The following is a 21,038-nucleotide window of genomic DNA, read 5'->3' on the forward strand; positions in this document are numbered from 1 at the left end:
ACCATCGACCTTCATCTACCCTGTTTAGTTAAACATAATCCTAAAAATCTCAAAAGAAATTTTCTTTTTGTCGTTTTCTTTCTCGATTCATTCTCTCATCGTTGAAATTATTCTACCTAAAGCCACCCATTATCCGACCATCAGTCAGCATTCAAACTTTCCTTCACAAATTATACACTTATATAAAAAAACCATCTTTTATTTTATTTCCTTATAATTGCACATTTTCTTCTTTACTTGTCGTGTTCTACTGAATTATTACAAGTTCAGAAATTGATCCATCTGAACAAAGCTATAGTCCAAAATGATTTAGGATCTGCTAACATGAATCTGTCATGTAAATCATTTCTGTTATCAAAATCCACCTGAAGTTTGATTCTATCATCACTACACAAAAATCTTGGTTTTTTTCTTTTTGTGTGTGTGTGTGGGTACTTTAGAGTGGTTTTATTGGGTCAGAAATAAGAAAAATAAATGGATGTAACAGAGGTTTCGATGATCCATCACGTCACCATTGTGCTGGTTTTACTTTGGTTGTTGAATTCATACAATTGCTGCCACCCAGTTGTTTACTTCATCTCTTTGATTTACTTGTACCAGGTTTGGATCATATTCAACTTTCATTTTATTTACAAAATCTGTTTAAATTTTTGTTGGGTTTTTGTTCAATAATCATGTTCTTCTCAATTTGATATTTATTTGGCAAAATAAAGATGTGGGCCTTTCTTTTTGTGATTAGATTCATGAAAGATATTTTATGAGATTAAGGAAAAAGTTGGAATTTGGAGAAAGAAAAGCAGCCAATCAAAGAAGGGTATAGTTTTCATTTCCTTTAATTATAAGCTTACCTTTTATGTTCATGGAATTTGTGCTTTTTTTTTTTATAGAAAAAAGTTGTAATTAATTGGTAGATGATTTATAGTAAAGGCCCTTTTTTAACTGCCTTTTGATTTTGCATAATTGGTTATCTGGTTTTGTTTGTTTCAGATACTAACAGATTCCGAAACAGTAAGGTGGCTGAACTATGCAGTTGAAAAAATGTGGCCAATTTGTTTGGAGCCGCTTATTTCCCAGAGGATTTTTCTTCCTATTATGCCCTGGTTCCTGCAGAAGTACAAACCATGGACTGTAGTATGATTCAATATTTGTTTAATTTTCGTTCCTTGATTATGACAATGTTTTGCTGGAGCAACCATCGTCTCTATGATTGTTGGTCTATTAAATAGTAATGCGTACATATGAACCCCTATATTGGTTGCAAATGGTGGCCTCAAGGCCCTAGTTCAGTGTTAAGTTGCTCTAGACATGGGAGCGATTTGATAGCTCGTGGTTAGACTATTGGGGATAAAATCTCGGGGCTAGAATATTCGGGATAAAATCACTTCATATGGGTCAATCAGCTGAAGATTCATTTTGATGGGTTGGGATTAGTACTTTAGGAAAGTGTGTATGTGGTGTTTACACTATAGTACTTTATTTAGAGTTTGGGATTACATGTCTCATTTTAAGTGAAAATATAACAGTAATATACTCATATACATGCACAATGTTTAGTGTGCATAAAAAATTTCTGGAATTTTTGTTGTAATTACAGATTTGGTTAGATTTGTACTTAGATTGTGTCTCTTTTTTTTTTTTTTAGGAGATTGTCTCACATTTTTGCGCATTAGTATAGTAAATTTTGTGTTGGAGCTTCTCATATTCCATGATGATCTAGTTTAAATTTCTCATTCTTTTGAGATACCATGTAGCCAACTTTATAAAATTTAGGTCACTTCTCCAGCAGAATGTCTCTCTTCAAACTTTTTATGTGATGGAGTTTAATTGGATTGTTCGAGCATAAATCTTACAAGGAAATATTATGCTTTATAAAATAAGAAATACAGGATCTTCTTGTGCTTGCTTCAGTAACACTTTTGAGGAGGCACATGTAGCCTGCTTGACATATAAATATGATTGTTTCTGCTGTTTCAAATGGATGAGTGCTCATCGGTAGTAATCTCCATACTGATAAGTTCATCTTGTTAATTCTAGAAAAGAGCTGAAGTTCAACATCTTTACATGGGAAGGACCCCACCTTTGTTCACTGATATGCGTGTTCGTCGTGATACTACTGAGGATGACCATCTGGTAGGTGTCATAAGCCTGCTTCTGTTTCGGAGTCAGCTCGTATTTTTCAGTTAAAGTCTTGAATTGTCCTTTTTTTAGGAAGATGAATTTATTTTATGAGAAGAAAAAATTAAAGACTTGTTTGTGTATATAGGTTTTGGAGCTTGGCTTGAATTTCCTAACAGCAGAAGATATGAGCGCAATACTTGTTGCTAAACTGAGGAAGAGACTTGGATTTGGAATGGGGGCGAAGATGCACCTGACAGGCATGCATGTTGAAGGGAAGGTACGTCAGTTAAGCTACCCCCACCACCCACCCCAAAATAAAAAGAAAAGAAGAAAAATTAATTGTGGAAGACACTAGGCATAAGTATCTCAGAGAACTAAGACATGCTTGTTGGAGATATTTGCAGTATAATTTTATGTGTTGGGAAGGTGAGAATCTGATGTATTATTTATTAGAGATAAGTTTCACGAAACTTGATCATTTTTCCATCAAAAGTTCTGATAGTAACATAGTATATAAGAGTATGTGTAACCTAAAAGCTGTTCTGAAGATATGAATGTAACCACTGTGCTTGGTTTTCTTCATTTTATCCTCACTACTGACTATTCTGACCCTAGTGGGATACACCTCATCATTGTTTCTCTTTCTGCTCGTGTCAATAGGGTTCAATATCAACTTAGACTTATCTAACACATTTGTCTTCAAACGTGATCTTTACTGAAAAGCTGAGGTTTTGACTTGTAAAGCAAAGCTGCGAACAACAACTCGGCAAAATTTTCTGTCCACCTTTGAAGGTACATTATGATAACTATTCCGGATGCTTCTGTCCATTTGACGCACTCTAATCCGTGCTGCACAGAACATTTTGATCTGCACATTTTCTGCCTATGCATATGGACTCCAAATACTTATGATACTCACCAATAGGTATCTTTGTCCCATCAGTTTCACAATCTCTTGATCTAGGTCCTCATTGGTGCCAAATTCAAATTCTAAAATTCTATTTTACTTTGACTTTTATCTTGTTTACTTTAACTTATCCGCGATCTTATTATCTTCCTTTCTGTTTCCTGATATAGAAAATTTAACACTCTTACACACCTACATACGTCTTGGATAATTTAGAAGAGAGGTGGTCTCATTTCCAATGACGGCTAAGTTTCGTTACTGAGCATTAAGTGCATTATAACCGCCAGCTATGAGTGAAGGAAATTCAGTTTGTTGCTACTATCAGAAGAACTTTTACACTTTGTTTGGATGGCAAAATTAGAGTGAAAAGAAAGGACGAAGGTAATGGGAGAGAACATACTCTTATATTCGAGGAAAGTGAAGGGACGGAGTGTGAGTGATCTATGATCCCTTATTGGGATAACAATAAATGGGTGGGGAATGTGAGGGAGAATTGGGAGGGAAACATTTGTTTCTTTCTTCAACAAATCAGATCCTTCCGGAATTATAAAGATGGAAAAGAAAACACTTTCCTCTTAAGTCTCATGTGCCATCATTCGACATTGATCTTGCATAGCCGTTAGCCCTTCCAATGAACTATCTCAGACTCCAGCTGTATCATTTGTTTTTTATCAGTAAAATGGCTCCCTAAATAGGGATGATTAGTGACCACCACCTGTTTCCTTCATTCACGATAATGAACTGGAACTTGAGGGACATTATTAGGATCAAAGAGAACAAGAAAAATCCACACTCCATTTCCCTCTCTTTCCCTCCCACCTCCCACAATCTTTCCATTTCCTTCCATTCAAATTTCAAACATTCTATTAGTGTTGGTGTTGCTTTGCATATTCTTATGATATGAAGTACAAACTTGGCATTCTAGGTGGACATCTTTGACTGCAGTGGGAAATGGAAATTTCAAGGAAAGGGAGAGAAAAAGGGGGGAGGGTGTGAGGTTTGTGTGGTTAGACTTCTTATTTGTGGCTATGTAGATGTTATGGGTTCAACAAGAGATGCATGCTAACTTGTGTTATAAACTTCCATAGCTGAGAAAAAATTAAAGGAAGAAGAAAAAGATTAAGATTGGTAATAAGGAATAAGACGGGTAGTATGGAGAATTACAGGATAAAGGCAAGCTTTCGAGAAGCTTGTTCTTTTCCAAATCACAAAATGAAATGAATTTGTTGTCAATTTTCAACATGTTTTCTCTGCTTTGCTTTTCTATGTTTCTAGTCAAACTGATTCTCTTTCCCTCTTTTTACTCTAATTTACTAACTCTCTTCTTCCCGAGGCTACTCATAGCAACCTAAATATGCCAGACCCACCCTTACCCACCCTATCTGCCCTCTTTTGGCCATGAGTTCAACACAACTTGTGGTGACATCTCATGTGTATCATTATACAAGGAAATAAACACAATCCTTATATCATGGTGGTAATACTATTCTCGTGAGCAGTCACGTGAACATTCTGATGTTACTGCAATGCTCTGAAGGTGGCTCCCATCTATGGATGACAATTGGCTGGATTCAGATCGGATATTGCATAATCCAACTCCGACACGACTTGTACTCAAACTTCCAATGCGCCTCCACCTCTAACTCTAACTCCAATCTAAATCCTCCAACTTCGATCCAACTTTTTCCTCTGACATCCGATCCTTTTGGTTGAATCAAGTGAAACCAAGGCTTAAGTTGAAAACTGAAAAATGGACTTTTTGCTTATTTTAAGAAACTTCTGCTCATTTTACAATTTTTTGTTTATTTTACGTTTTTTGCTCATTTTAAGGAACTTTGGCTCATTCTACAGAGTTTTTGTTCATTTTATATTTTTTGCACGTTATGTTTTTGCTCATCTTACAAATTTTTGCTTATTTTAAGATATTTTTTTGCTCATTTTACAAATTTTTGCTTATTTTAAGAAACTTTTGTTCATTTTATTTTTTGTTTCCAGTTTTCAACACAAGGAGAAAACTATTCCTTGTGCTAAAAGATGAAAATGGGAACATAAAATGAGCAAAAAGTTTTTAAATTGAGCAAAAACATAACATAAGCAAAAAATTCTTAAAAAAAAAGCAAAAACATAAAATGAGCAGCAAAAGGTTTTAAAATGAGCAAGACAATATAATGAGCAAAAAACATATAATGAACAAAAGTTTATGAAATGAGTAGAAGTTTCTTAAAGATGAGCAAAAGTATAAAATAAGCAAATTACATAAAATGAATAAAAAGTTGTAAAATGAGCAAAAAGTCCGTATCCAGCCACTTTCTCTCTCTCTCTCTCTCTCTCTATATATATATATATATATATATATATATATATATATATATATATAATATATATATATATATAGAAGTGAGTTCATATGAGAATGCATACTTATATGAGAAATGAGAATGAATTTTACACGCTATAACTCTTATGAATAAGTGATGTAACTCTAATGAAAAAGTGATGTAACTCCAAAAACAAAATATTTGAAAAAAAATTTTAAAAAAAAAACAATTTTTTTTTTGAATTCAAAATTTTTTAGAGGGATACAACTCTAATGAATAAGTGTTGTAACTCTAAACCAATCGTGTGGTTGAGATTCATTCTCATTTTTCACGTAAGGAGCATTCTCATGTGATCTCGCCTCTCTCTCTCTCTATATATATATAATATATATATTTATATAATATATATATATATATAGAGGCAGGATCACATGAGAATGCTCCTTACATGAAAATGAGAATGAATCTCAACCATACGATTGGATTAGAGTTACAACACTTGTTCATTAGAGTTATACCCTGGAAAAAAATTCAAACCCAAAAAAAAGTTTTTTTTTTTCGAAATATTTTTTCTATTTTTTGTTTTTTTGGAGTTACATCACTCTTTCATTAGAGTTACATCACTTGTTCATTAGACTTATAGCTTGTAAAGTTCATTCTCATTTCTCATTTCTCATGTAAGTATGCATTCTCATATGAACTCACTTATATATATATATATATATATATATATATAATATATATATATAAATATATATAATATATATATATATATATATATATATATATATATGTAATTGTAACCATTTAATTGTTACCCCCTCCGGTTCCTAAAGACTTCCATCTTTCCGTTTAAGCGCGTTTCCAAAAGATTCGCCCTCTTTTACTTTATTCCTTATTTGACAATTTTTTTTTTCTCTTTTTACCCTTTCATGTCCCTATCATATAGTCCACCATTACACTATTTATTCAATTTTACTCCCTTTCATTTGTTTAATTTCCTTAATCCTTTCCTCTTTCATACTTTACCCATCCCAGACCCCACAAAAATGATTCCTCCTTGGTATCAATAGTAACAGTAACAAGGAGGATCTTTCGGAATCGCAGGGAGTATATACCTAATTGAGAAGTAATAGTCAAATTATTTACTACAGTGAAAGTCACAATATTGTAATTAAATAAGTAATATGAAGCGCAAACGTAATACTTATGACTAAAAGAGCAATATCAATTGGGTTGGGTACAGGGAAAAAAAACGCGATTGCCTTGTCTTGTAACGCCGAAATAGAAGGTTTCGCGGCCGACGCGGCATGAATTTTTTCAAAAATTCACATTAATATGTTTTAACCTTATTTGCATTTTTTTAGTTTATGAAGCATTATTACAACATAATATAATCAAATCTAATAGAATATCATGTTTCCGCAACTATATAATTAAATCATAAAAAAAATTGACCAATGTTTGAAAAGAATGGATGTAACAGGGATAAAAGTGTTCTAACGCGGCGAGTTCGCGTTACGGAACGGACAACGCGGCGAGAAGTATGTGAATTTTATCATGGCGTTCCGTAACGGTATTTCGCAGAACGGCAAATCCAAAATCCGTTACAGAGAACGGGAGAGTTTTAATTCCCTGGTTGGGTAGGATATTTAATTATGCCAGGGTGGGATTTTATATCGGATTTTTGAAAGTACATCAAAGTAATATGAAGTAGATCTAACATTATCAACGTTTGATCATGACTTAGGGATTTCGCACTCATTTTTTGAGATACCAAGTTTTTTAGATGGTTGGGAGGTCGTACACCAGCCGTGAATTGTACGATAAGTGGTAACTAATATAACATGGGCTATTATCTTATGGCCTATGGGTGGGTGGTATATATCAGACATAAGCTATGTTTGTGCAACCAATTGCATGTCTTCATACTCGTAAGGACAAGTTATTTGGTAAAGACGAAAAAGCCTCTTTAAATGATGTTCAGAGAGCGTTTGGGGAAATGCAAGCTCGGTTTACTATAATTCAGAATTCATCCCTTGCATGGGACAAAGAAATACTTATGATATAAGGTTGTCCTACAAAATCATGCACAACCTTAATAAGAAACGAAATATATATGCATACTACAAAAGTTTCAGGTAATTCACTAGAAGCACGAGAAATAATGACGACATATTTCAATATTACAATGAACGGATAGATATCAACATTTATGTGGGGAATAAAGATAAGGTTGAAGATTAGCATATGCATTAATCCTTAAAACATGATTTGGTTGCCATTATATGGCGGAAGTTTGGCTGTCATGCTAATCAAAGTCCTCTTTGTATACCTTCTTAATCTCTTCAATGATTTTCGCACCACTTATTCATGTCATTGAGTTAATGTAATTTTAACCTTTCCAACATGCCTTATCTAATAATTAAAAGAATAAATATGTATTTAATTAAACTATTTACTCTATTAATGCTTAATATCAGTTATTGACGGATATTTCATATTATTAAGAAATAAATAATAAATATTTTGTGTATTGGTGATTGGATTTTGAGAGACAAAATGTAGTGGGTTAAGGTAAATACGTAAGAGAGAGAGAGAGAGAAAGGGATGATTTGTTGGGAAAATATTATAGGATGATCTCTATAGAGAGAGAATGAGATGATCTTTTTGTTTGATCAGTGTAGATGGTGTTCTTACAGAGGTTTAGGATCAAATATGTATTTATTTCCTTATTATTTTTTCCAATAACTTTTTATTGTGCTTCAAATTATTAATGAGATTTCGTGGTGAGAGTAGAAATATGTCCAGTAGAAGTGTTTAAACTCTCCTAATAGCTATTTGGTCAATATAGTTTCTAAAGTAATTAGTGTTCGGTATAATTAGTTATTGGATTGTATAAATTGACAAAAACGAACTACATTCTACCTGTGCAAGCCACCTCTACCTCTACTTCAAGGCTTTGTTTGGTAGCCAGGATTTGGATGGAAAAGAAAAGAAAGGAAAGGTAAAAACAAACTTTCTCATGTTTGGTAAAAGAAAATAAGAGGGGTTTGATTGGAAAGGAGAGGAAGTGGAAGGAAAAGAATACTCTTAAATCCTTGCTTTCCTTTCCTCCTAAAATCGGAGGAATTTGACAGGATAGAAAGCTAACAAGCTTTTACATATGTTTTCTTTATTTCCTTCATTTCCTTTCCTTTACTAATGACAAGCAAACATGTAATTCCTCTCAAATCCACCAATTATACCAAACATTGGAAACTTCAACTACCTTCTTTTCTCTTTTTTTCCTTTCTCTTTCTTTCCTTTCTCTTCCTTTCTTTTCCCTTCCTTTACTAAAAAAATACCAAATAAAGTACAAAACTTTTTGTTTTTGATTGTAAAGTTGATTCATTAATACAATAATCCAAAGACATCTACGTCATAAATCATAACTAACAAATAATTAACAATCTCCATTAAATAAAAGTCTATATTGGCATAACAACGGTGGATGTAGATGAGGACTGACACTTACATATACCCTATTTTACATTGCTGCTTTATACAACCTTCTTTGAGGGGATTTTTCGATGCATTGTAGTTTTGAGATAGAGCTGAATCTAATTCAATTGCTTATAGGTGTATAATTGATATTTGCCGCGGCACTGCACAAATCTTTACCAATCAATAAATTTTCCCAAAACTAAGAAAATAGCCCAAGTGCTCACAAAGAGAGAAATAAAACCCAATACATGGGTAAAAATAACCCAATAATTGAGTAGTAAAGTTCTCCAAATAAGAGAACGGAGATTATTATTGGCCTGAAATAAAAACTAGAAAAAATTAAGAACATTGGGGATGAGCATCAACGAAAGAGTTAGCGGGCCCCTAGGCCGATAAGAAAACTAGGGCTTGGCGGGAGAAAGAGAGAAAAGGACCCCCTCTACTCCAAACGTTACTTTCTTTAGGTGCTTTAAAAACACTTACTCAATATCTAAAACCTACCTTTATCCACTACTTAACCGGGTTTTATAATAGTATATTTCATCTGTTTTTTTAGTTGCACCATTTGACATTTGGGCACTATTCATCAACCAACTTTGACAAGCTTTATCTCACCGTCGTATAAGAAAAAACATAATTAAGCGATGTCTTGTCAAATTCGTCTCAATGCGAGGATTCCAAATATCAACTTTTTATAATTATTATTTATACACAATTAGAGATATTAATGCTCAAAGAAGCATCTGGTCATACGTGAAAAAGCAAATGGGCAACTAAAAGAAAACAGATGAAGTATTTTACAACTTAATTTTTTTAAAATTCGGTAGAGTTTCTACCTGGTCAAAACTGAAAAGAACTTGACGAGCTGTTGGTGCAGAGAGTTCTGTTGAGCAGTTTCTAAGTCCTTTAAGCTGTAAACCTCTCACAAGGGGATCTTGTTCTTCTTAAGTTAGGTTAAAAGTTGTATGAGTTTGACATTTATTGGAAAAGGTACATTGGAGGATTTTGGAAATTGAATTCGCAGTTAATGAGTACAAATGTCCTCGTGCATTGTTGATTGTTTTTAGGTGCTGGTTGGTGTGAAGTTCCTACGCTCTTGGCCGTTCATAGGACGATTGCGTGTATGTTTCGCTGAACCTCCATACTTTCAGATGACTGTCAAACCACTTTTCAATCATGGTCTGGATGTCACGGAACTTCCTGGAATTGCTGGCTGGCTGGTAAATTTTCAATGAAGTGTGTTCTGTGTTTCAGTCTGTTTACTCTCAGTTATTGTCAATCATTCTCACGCATGGACTCTGCCTTATGATTTATTTTTCGGTGTCAGGATAAGCTGTTGGCTGTTGCATTTGAGGAGACGCTTGTTGAGGTAGTTTTTACAATTTTCTTCTATTTAGGGCGCACCTTCTTCGGCTATATATATATATATATATATATATATATATTTTTTTTTTTTTTCTTTCTGATTTGAGTTATGTGTATGTGTTCTAAAATGTACATATACTTACTTTGTCAGCCCAACATGCTGGTTGTTGATCTGGAGAAATTTGTATCACCTGAGTCTGGTATGTTTCAGCATAATTTGTGTGCATTACCTCAGTCCTCATGTGTAGTGGCCTAGTTATAAAATTGATTCTATATGTTTATTATACGGAAAACCCTAATCTGGCTTCTCTTCATGAGTTTGAGGTGGTATGAATTGGTAGCAGATCATTTAGGGACAGAGGAAAAAATACATGAATATCACAGGTTCCGAGTACTCCCTGGCCCCTGCTATTGTTGACAAGCCACCAAGTTCATAACATATTGACTGTGGTCATGGGTACGTACAGAGAAAAGGGATCATGTCACTAGTATATACGCGTGTCGATAAGGACGAAGTTTCTGGCGCTGCTTAGACTTCCACCTTATTTTCGCTTATCAAGGTCATTGCTCATGGGGGTGGTTGGGCGAGGGTGCTCATCTAAAGTAATCGCCTCAGCGGCCCTGCTTCTAACCACTAAACTTAATCTCCAAATATAATGTCTTAAATATTCTCAACCTTAACGCTTGAGATTCCAAAGTTTGTAACCACAATTCCAGCTTACCTTCTACGCCTTCTTTTCGACCCATCAACGGTCAATCAATATAATATTATATACAAACATCATGAACCATGGTATATGATCTTGAAAGATCAATTCATCCATAACTATAGCAAAGAGAAAAAGGCTGAGTGCGAAAGGTTGATGTGCCCCAATCTGATAGGGAATTCTTCTGTCTTCCTAACATGGCACACTTGATGATATCAGTATGTTTCCGTGAAATATTTTTTCTACTCAGGCTCACCAAAGTACTTCCCTCGGTAGCTTATCATATGCCTTTTGCAAATCAACGAAAACCATATGTAAATCATTCTTTTTATTCTGATATTTCTCCATTGGCTGTCTTCTTTCTAAGATGGATTGTCTGCTTAAGTCGATCTTCTCGGCATAAAGTCAAATTGGTTCACCGAGATCTTCACACTTCCCCTTAACCTTTCCTAACCACTCGCTGATCCCTCGTCAGTTGGCACCATCCTGGACTTCATCTTTGTACTTGTACAAAGGAAACGGATTGGAGTTATTTTCCTCCTCTTCAATCACTTAATTACTTTACCAAATCTTATTGAAGAATCTAGTTAACAATTCGACCCCTCTTTCTCTCAAACATCTCTGAACCTCAACGGGTAGGTCCCACTACTCTCTTCAATCCTGTCTTATTCAATGCCCGCTTTGGCGTGTCCTAGTTTGAATTATCAGGGATACTTATATGTCCACTATCTTGCCCTTGATCGCTGTTGAATAGCTTACCGAAGTATCCACCTATCCTTTACCACCTTATCTCCCCAGTCCCACCAAAACTCTTTATTCGAATTTCGGCATCTTTCACACTTATTTCTTCTAATACCTTGATACCTTGTGTTTTCCTCTTTCATATGAGCAAGTCTATATATGTCCTTTTCCCCTTCTTTTGTATTGAATCTTGCATAAAAGGTCCTGATTGACTTTTGCTCTTGCATCTCATAGGGTCTTATTTGCTTCCCTTTCAACCTCCTATTTTGGTATCCAATTTTTACACACACACACAGATAGATATGCATATTTTTTTTTGAAGTGAAAGTACATCTTGAGAAAATAGATGCATATTTAGTTAAAATAATGTATATGCTAAAAATATTCACAATATGCAAAAAAAAAAAAAACTGTATATATAATATGCATATATATACACACACACGCACCACACACACGCACCACACGCACACGCACACGCACACGCACACGCACACGCACACGCACACGCACACGCACACGCACACGCACACGCACACGCACACGCACACGCACACGCACACGCACACGCACACGCACACGCACACGCACACGCACACGCACATATACACACGCACATATACACTTACATACACACACAAACGCACACATAATATATGTTAGTTTTGGTTGGATAACCGGGCACCCGACTCACTGAAAAATGGGGGAACTGGAACCAGTTACAATTGGTTCCTAATTTTGTTACCCAGAACCTGCCAGGTTGTAACATGTTTCTGTTCCTAATTAGGTACCCCAATTTTCACTCACCCCTACTTATTTGGAGGATTCCTTTTCTGATACGCACTTATAGCTTATGTATTAAAGTAAGATAACATTTTCCTTATTATTTATGACATTACCACCAATGACATCCTAGCAACAATTGAACTTCAAATATAGCTTATAAGTGATTATATAATAGACTGCTATGTATTTACTTAAATCACAATCTGCCGAAAATGATAGGTTCTGTAATAGAACAAATGCCCTATTATATTCTTGAATTTTTTGATGCCTTAACAATATGAAGTACCTAAATCCTATCAAATTATTACAAATATGGGAACTTCCAAAGTCTAGCTTTGAGACGTGCATGGTGAAATCTTCGTAAACTAACTAGGCTATTTACATCCATCCCACCAGGCATGTGAAGGGTGGTTGAGAATGGCATAACGCATGAGTAAGAGCAACTGACTAAGGCCTTGTTCAGCAAAAGCTTTTTAAGTAGCTTTTAGTGTCTCGACTGAGTCAAAACATTAATTAAAAAAAATAGTAGTGTTTGAGCAGTGTTTGTCAAAAGCTTTGTAGCTTTTGGGGTAGCGTTTAATGGTTTATAAATTATATATTAAAGTTCACTTTGAGTTTTTAACTTGTTATTTGTAAACAACTACTTTAATAGCTTCTTTTACCGAACATCAATATCTTATAGTACTACTTGGATAGTTAACAACTAACAGCTATACACTAACAACTACCATCTACCAGCTACCCTCACAGCTAAAAGCTACTACCACAACCACGGGCGGATCTACTAAGTAACGAGGGGTAGTATATGCCACCCCTAAAAAAATTTAAAAAAATAGGGTGGGAGAAAAAATTAAGAAACAAGATATAGATAAAATCTAGCAATATGTTACAGATGAATTTCGCTTGCCGTAGTGGTAGTTTCACTTTCCTGAAGACATGCAAGTCTCAGGTTTGATTACTTAGTGAAATATTTTGTTGTTTTTAGTCATCTACTCTTGTTCATTCTCTTTTTTCCTTTTCCTTTATCTTTTTTCCTTTATCTTTTTTCCTTTATCGTTTTCTATGCCCTAATCTTTTCCATCTTCCACAATACATTTGTAAATTTAAACAATATAGTACTTCATACAACAAACTTTATTCTAATTATAGCTTCCTTTCAGCGTATTATAAATACATCACTCTCCTAATTTCGAATAAAAAGGTTCATCCTGTTATAAATCACATATTATAAAGAGAATCTTCTTGAATTTTTTTTGATGAAGTATCCATGTATTTTTCATTTTATACGCTATATTCGAATATATTTTTTTTCTTTTCAAATTGTAGCTTTGAGCTTTTTTAAATCTATATTGTCCCCCTTTGTTAAATTAACGTTAAGTTTTTCATTAGTTTCTATTTTTAGTTCTTCAAACTTACGTTATAAGGGAGAGAAAATTCTTCGGCTTTAAAAGGGTTGGATATGATAGCGCAGTACATAGAGTTTTTACGAGAAGAAGTCTCTCATAATATAAGTCTAAAGAATATAGTATTATGAACCATATAATAACACAGTGTCGTATTTTTAAAAGGGTTATAACTGTAGGTTGACGTGAATTATATTCTAGTATTATGAACTGTTATTTGGTTAGTTACATTATGCTACCCCTGATTGAAAATCTTGGCTCCGCCACTGACCACAACTATTGTTGCCGAACACGCCCTAAATAAGTCTAATAGTGCTTTTTTCTTTTTGTTTTTGTTTTTGAAATTGCGTCTTGCGGTGCTTAATCACATATTACTTTATGGAAAATTTGACCAATGTCAATGTCTGTTTCTGTTTGGAATGTGGAACAAATGTGCAGACAAATGGTTGGGGGGAGGGGGCAGGAGTTAAATAACATAGAAAGAAAGAGTTTCCTTGAGTTCTTAAGCCCTCAGAAGGCGTGGGGGAATGATCAAGAATTCGAGATTGTTGCTAAACAAGGCCTGAATTTTGGGGGGAAGGGGGGGGGGGGTTAACACCAAAAATGGAATGGACTTGCTGAGATTTTTGGATTTTGAAGATGAGTTTTAAAAGTAAGCAATTGTATGTGTTGATGCAAACTCTTTCGATACTGAATAAGTTATTTGACTGCTATGAAACAGAGAATTGGTTCTCCATGGATGTGAAGGAACCTCTTGCATATGCACATGTGGAGGTTATTGAAGCAACAGAACTGAAGCCATCAGATCTCAATGGTCAGTGGCCAATTTTCCTTTCATACACAAAGTGTTTTTAGGGTTATAAACTCTGATAATTCTGCAGGTTTGTCTGACCCCTATGTGAAAGGACATCTTGAGCAATACAGATTTAGGACTCAAGTACATAGGAAGACACTAACTCCAAAATGGCAAGAGGAGTTCAAGGTTCCAGTTTGTTCTTGGGATGGACCAAATGTGCTAGAATTTGAAGTCCGTGACAAGGACCGCTTTTCAAATGATGATATTCTTGGGTAAGTCCTGTGATGAACTGACATAGCTACGGCCAATTAAGAGAGATGATTATAAAATAAAATAGACTTGGGATTGATAATATGAAACTAGACAGTAGAATAAAAGATAATTTCAAGCATTCGAGATGCTTGAATATCTCCCAAGAACAAACTAAAACTCTTAACAATATTTTTCCAAAATCTCTCTCTCTCCAAACTATTCTATTTATAAAGTTTGTTTCCCACTTCTAACTTACTCCTCAAGCTACCCTTTACTAACATACCTAAATTTCCCCACCCCCTTTGTATGAGTCTATTACAAGTCCTCAAGCTCTTATGCTCCTTTTCAAACAAGTGTTAATTATTAAAATATGTATCGGTTTACTTTCCATGTTCACTCTTGCTGTACACTTGTAAATTGTAATCCATTCTTAGTATCATGTTATTGTCAAAGAAATATGAGATCTGAAGTGAGCAATTATTTTCACATGTTAAAGGATGCCAGATAATATTTTTATTATTACCTTTACTATTTCCTGTTTTTGTAGCTATTTTTTTATACTATTTTTTTCTGCTTCCCTCTATTAAAGTTGAGAGGATAGGCCAATACCATTATTGGTGTAACAAGAGTCGAGTGTGGTGGAGAAAGTACGAGCAATAAATAAGAGGTTTCAGGCTTATATGTGATTTTATTGTTGATGGCTACAGGAGCAGTTGTAGTTCTGTTGCTCTTCATTTCCCTGGATAAGCATCCGCCTTATACATCCAGATGTGCTAGTGAATTCCTTCTCATGCATGATCAGATAATTTTGTGTGTATCCAACTGAGTATCATTGGTCTTTTGGAATTTTCATTATAAAGAATTAACTAAATATTGATCATTGAACTCGTTTTAAATACTACACCGTCTTCAAATAAAGGATTGGGGATCAAGTGTAATTATGTCTTTCTTTTTGCAGGGGTAAGGTTTTGTAATGCAACCCCTATGATCCCGCACTGTCATTATAGAAGCATTGGATGATGTTGATATTTATATTGTTGCATGAATCAACAAAAATTTATGCATTTGAAAATTGCTTTTACAAGTTGACCATTAGTGACAAAAGAATACTATCTGCTAATGCATTGTAGTTTCAAATATGCTTGCTCAAATAACCATCCATGCTTGTGTGCTTTCGGTTTTCTGATTGTTTTGTCCCAAGTATGCTAAATATGTGATTATTCCCTTCAGAAATTGTTCAGTGAACATCAACGAGCTTAGGGATGGCCATAGGCATGACATGTGGCTGGCTCTTGAGAATGTCAAAATTGGAAGATTACATCTTGCTATAACTATTATTGAGGCGAATGAAAAGGTAGTGTCAATCTTGTCCAAAGAATTGTTACATTATTAGTGGTTGAACAAATACTCAATTCTGATCTGATAAGGATGTTGACAGGGTAAGGAGCAGACGCCTGTAGAGGTCAAGTTTTTGTCAGAGAAAGCCGCATCACATCAGAACGAGATGGCTGAGCAAGGACCTACCTCGACTACAAACCCCCAATTAACTGCTGATACATTTGAACCAATTGATGTTGAGGGTCAGAAGGAGACTGGAATGTGGGTCCATCATCCTGGAAGTGAAGTAGCTCAGACATGGGAACCTAGGAAAGGAAAGAGCAGGCTAACTGATACTGAGATCCTCTCAGCGGACACGCCAAAATCATCTCGGCTAAGTGACAGTAGTAGTAGTGGTGATGATAATAAAGACGACCACAAAAAAAGACGTGGTAATATATTTCAAAGGGGCTTTGACAAGGTATTTCACCGGCATCCCGAGAGTGAAGATCAAACAACAAGCTGTGAGCCTGAGGCTGTGGATCCATCGTTGCATGCTAATGTGAAAGCCTCTCACATTAAGAACGTTGGGCTCAATCTTGTGGTGGATAAGGATCTTTCCGGACCTCTTTCTGGACCTCTTTCTTCCGATCGAAAACTTGGAGGAGGTTCTAGTAATGAGGGAAGTGGAGGAGAGAATTCAGGCAAGTATCATGTCAAAGGTAGGGCTAAAAACATGTTCAAGAGTGCTAGAGATTCTGCCCGTAATCTAAAACTGTCATTTTCAAGGAAAGGATCCCAGAAAACTTCAGAAGAGGGGAGTCTCTTGGAGTGTGATTCTTCTGATGAAGACTCGTTATCATCCTCTCTTTACGATCAACAGCTCGAAGGAACTCCAATATCTTCAAGCTCCCTACCAAGATGTGGTGACGACGGGGTAGAACTTAAGGCTAGCCTTGATGCACCTGTTCTTAGTGTTGACGGTGTTAGTAGCTCTGAAGGAGATAGAGAGTTGCAGACAGAGAATCCTTTGGGAAAAATATAGAGGAAATATATTGAAGGGCATTTTCTTGCTGGCTTAAAAACAGTGAAATGATTTTGTGTATACAATAGTCTTCTTTTGCTGTAAAGGCTGACAGGCTGTTCAGATTTTATAATGTTCCGACTTCTGCATACGAGTTGTATAGAAGTTCTGGATTAGTGTACATTGCAGACTCATATAGGTGGAATCTTTTGAAGATTGTTTTTTTCAGTCCAAATTTCAGTGATTGCAAAAAACTTTTCCCGTTAGTTTGCGACTTTAAGTAATTCGCATTCTTGAAATTTCCGAGTAAATGATTATTTTTGGAATCTACGTCACTTTGCATGCCGAAAGCAAACAAATTTCTGTTTCTGGATGCTAATATGCTATGCATTTTCAAGCACATGATTGACAGGAAAACCTCACTATATCTACTTGATGTTTTGGAACAATCTTAAGTGCATATAAGTTAATTACTGATTTACCTTTTAGTCTCTGAAACCACTCGTTATTTCAGTATTGACAATCAAATCGCCTTCCCCTGTTGCCAGCGATATTCCCTTATATCATTTTACATAGACAAGTACCACAGTGGTGCAAATCAGTAGGTGCACACGTTCGTATGGTGATGAAGGTGTACACAGTGAAGATCAAGCACTAGGTTATGAATATAAAGACCAGTACTAATTAACATATACTAACAGTCATGTTCATTTGGCTTGTTAGTCATGTACACGTGTTCATTTGGCTTGTTATGTACATTTGGCTTGTTAGCCATGTACATGTGCGCACTTTCCTCACCATACGGACATGTGCACCATCTACGAATTGCCACAATGGTGATGCACATTTAATAGAGAAACTAAAACGCTGAACTGAAACTTGAAAATATTTAGTTTGGAGGCAAAGATTAATGGTTGAAAAAGTGATTTTTGCATTTTCATTTCTTTGATTCGTAATTGGCAACAAATTGCTTGCCAAAGGGTGAAAATAATGCTCTCAAAGTAAAAAAAAATCCGCCTTCCTAAAAGTAGGAATGTCATAATTTTCTCACTATTCCTTACTTTCTTGCTTAGGTACTCCCTTCCATTCTTTTCCCTCCCTTACATTTTCATTCTTTCTTAATTCTCTAACTTTTCTCGTGAAAAATCAAAAAAAAAAGAAAACGAAGTTAGAGTTGTATCTTAGAAAACCATTGTCCATTAAAAATGTTTTCTTTCTAACTAAACACAGTCTAAGAGCCATATACCATACTATATAATAAAAGGATAATATTAATCAATTTGCTAATCCTTTACAATTTCACTAAAAGTTACAATATGGGGTGCATTATGCCTAGTGAAAATCTTTTCAAGGACATTTCTCCACATCACCATCCTTGGAACAAACCCAACCGAAACCATACTTTTCAAAACCCAATCCACATCTCCAAGCAAATTTTCTTCGCAAAGTCCCAACACCAATTCCTTGTAAGACAAAAAGCTTGGAATCAAGGACTTGCATCTCATCCTATGCACAAAACTTCTAGCATCACCATATCTCTTGGATTTAAGTAGTCCATACAAAACTTCTTGATAACTTCCTTTATTAGGATTACAACCCATAAGCCTCATTCTATCTAATAACTCAATTGAATCCTCAGTTCTCCCTTGCTTCTGCAACCCAGAGATCAATATATTAAATGTAACGGCATCCGGCGAAATCCCTTCCTTTTCCATCCTCTTAATCAACCCAAATGCTTCATCCACCATACCTTTTCCACACATACAATGCATTATGGTAGAAAAAGTCTGCTTATTTGGTTTGCACCCTTGTTTAGGAAATTCGTCGAGCACTTGGAAGGCATCCTCTAAACGCCCACATTTACACAACCCTTTGATCATAATATTTAGCGTACAACCATCAATCTCCACTCCAAGTGAAGTAGCACCTACAAAAACCTCATAGACAACATCAAAATCATTCGAATTCACTAGCAAATTCAGCACAAAATTGAATGTTTTTGTTGTCGGCCAACAATTATATTCAGGCATATTGTGAAGTATCTCGATTACCCTCTTAGTTAAACCACCCAGATTGCCATAAACCTTGATCAAATCGTAGAAAAAGTCATCAGAAAGACGGCAATTTTTGTGGGTTTTGATCATTTTCAATGTATCATCAATTGCGTCAAAGTTCTTCACTTGGGCAAGCTTGTTAATGATCACAGTGTAAAGGGTTTCATTTGGTTTATAATCTTTGCGCTTAGAGATGTGATCTAACATAGGAAGAACTGAATTGGGTGGTAATGTAGAAAAGATTTTAACAACTTCATTTGGAGATAACCAGTCTTTGTGGAACAGTTTTTGTGTGGTCAAAGTTTGATGAGATAAAGGTAAAGATGGAGGATTTAGTTGGATTGATGAAGTATACTGTTTGGTTAATGTTTGATTGAATTGTGCGCTAAGTATGCTTGTTCCAAGCTTAGTTTGGGAAACAGAGGTGCAGCGAAATGCTTTCATTTCTTCCTAGTGAAATATAAGACGAGAATGCTGGGAAATTGACAATCTTTTATATCAAAGGACCAAAATGTTTTAGGGTCTTGCTCTTTATCGTTCGTATTTATTAACATTACCCGTATTTTTGTATGCATTATATGCTTTTTATCTTAAAAAATATAAAAACTTAAGAATTTTTTAGCATGAACCGAACCAAGTTTTTGTTTCTATCATAATAAAAACGAAATCTCGATTTGGTTTCATGTGAACAGTGACAAAAGAAATTATTGAAAGACAATAGTGAAAGACAAAGGAGGAAGAAGAAAAAAGGGAGGAGGAGGAGCAGGAGCAGTGGTGTTGGGCTCCGACTAGAGCTGGTAAAAGGATCGTGTCGTGTCAAATTCGTGTCGAATTCACCGGTAAATGGTTCGAACCCCCTCAATCCTAATTCGGCCCGTTTATTAAACAGGTCAGCAAACCTCAACTCTTACCCGGCTCAAATCCGTTTATGTAACCCATTTATCAAGCGTAAACATATCCATAAACCGAACAAGTCAACCTCATCTATCTTTTTAACCCACTTCTTAATTACTAATATTTTACCAAAATAAACTAAATCAAACAACTAAAGACTAAATCTTGTATGGTTAAGAAAGATATTCAAACTTTTCCAGCCCAAAATGATAATACTAAAAGTATGCATCGATATCGTGTCGGATTTGGAATAAAAAAGTTTCCTTAACCCAACCTGTTTAATGAATGGATCATGTTCGGTCAATTCACTTACTAAAATGGGTTGAAAACCTTGACCTAAACTTGCTAATTTCGTGTCGGTTCGGGTCGAGTTAGCGGGTCGTACCACTTTTTGGCACCTCTAGCTCCGGCGAAGGACAGGGAAGGAGGAAGGAGAAGAAGGGAAGAGGAGGAGGAAGAAGAAAGGGTAGGGGTGTTGGGCTATGGGGTAGCAATGGGAACTGACAAGGGAGGAGAAGGAGAAGAAGGGAGGAAGAGGAAGAAGGAGAAGGGAAGATGAAGAAGAAGGTGGTCGCGCGGTGGTGGGGGGAGGGAAGGGCTGCGGTGGGAGGCTATAGGTGGTGGCGGCAGTGGTGGCTGAAGAGTGGTGGTGGTGGTAGTGGTGGCTGAAGAGTGGTGGCTGGGGAGTGGTGGTAGTTATGGTAGGTCAAAAAAGAGGAAGAAGAAGTAGAGGAGGGAGAAAGAAGAAAATTATTATGGTATAAATATGAACGATGTTTGGTAAATACGCCCGGCAAATAGAGTGACATGTTTTAACTCTTATTTATCTACTTTAACTTGTGTGAAATTGGAGGACAAAAAAGTGTTTAA

The 21,038-nt window shown here is 35.5% G+C and overlaps 2 protein-coding genes across 3 annotated transcripts; one reads left to right on the forward strand and one right to left on the reverse strand.

Moving 5' to 3' along the window:
• On the forward strand, positions 1–17,486 carry LOC104907337 (C2 domain-containing protein At1g53590). Of its 2 annotated transcripts, XM_010696251.4 has the most exons (12): positions 1–600; positions 740–814; positions 988–1,131; positions 2,035–2,130; positions 2,264–2,395; positions 9,897–10,049; positions 10,157–10,198; positions 10,346–10,394; positions 14,553–14,645; positions 14,713–14,899; positions 16,110–16,233; positions 16,318–17,486. In XM_010696251.4, exons 1-12 carry the CDS (start codon positions 475–477, stop codon positions 17,239–17,241), a joined length of 2,145 nt encoding a protein of 714 aa, XP_010694553.2. In that variant the 5' UTR covers positions 1–474; the 3' UTR covers positions 17,242–17,486. The 2 variants fall into 2 exon arrangements, with proteins under 2 accessions (XP_010694553.2, XP_048498864.1); XM_048642907.1 differs by lacking the exons at positions 1–600; positions 740–814 and having other exon boundaries at positions 988–1,112.
• Positions 17,487–18,468: 982 nt separating this feature from the next.
• Positions 18,469–19,780, reverse strand: LOC104907338 (pentatricopeptide repeat-containing protein At3g14580, mitochondrial). Its single transcript, XM_010696252.4, has one exon. The coding sequence runs from the start codon at positions 19,716–19,718 to the stop codon at positions 18,504–18,506; it is 1,215 nt and encodes a 404-aa protein (XP_010694554.2). The 5' UTR covers positions 19,719–19,780; the 3' UTR covers positions 18,469–18,503.
• Between the last annotated feature and the right edge of the window lie 1,258 nt (positions 19,781–21,038).

This window comes from Beta vulgaris, chromosome 4 (assembly GCF_026745355.1).
Source record: "Beta vulgaris subsp. vulgaris cultivar EL10 chromosome 4, EL10.2, whole genome shotgun sequence".
Taxonomy (NCBI): Eukaryota; Viridiplantae; Streptophyta; class Magnoliopsida; order Caryophyllales; family Amaranthaceae; genus Beta; species Beta vulgaris.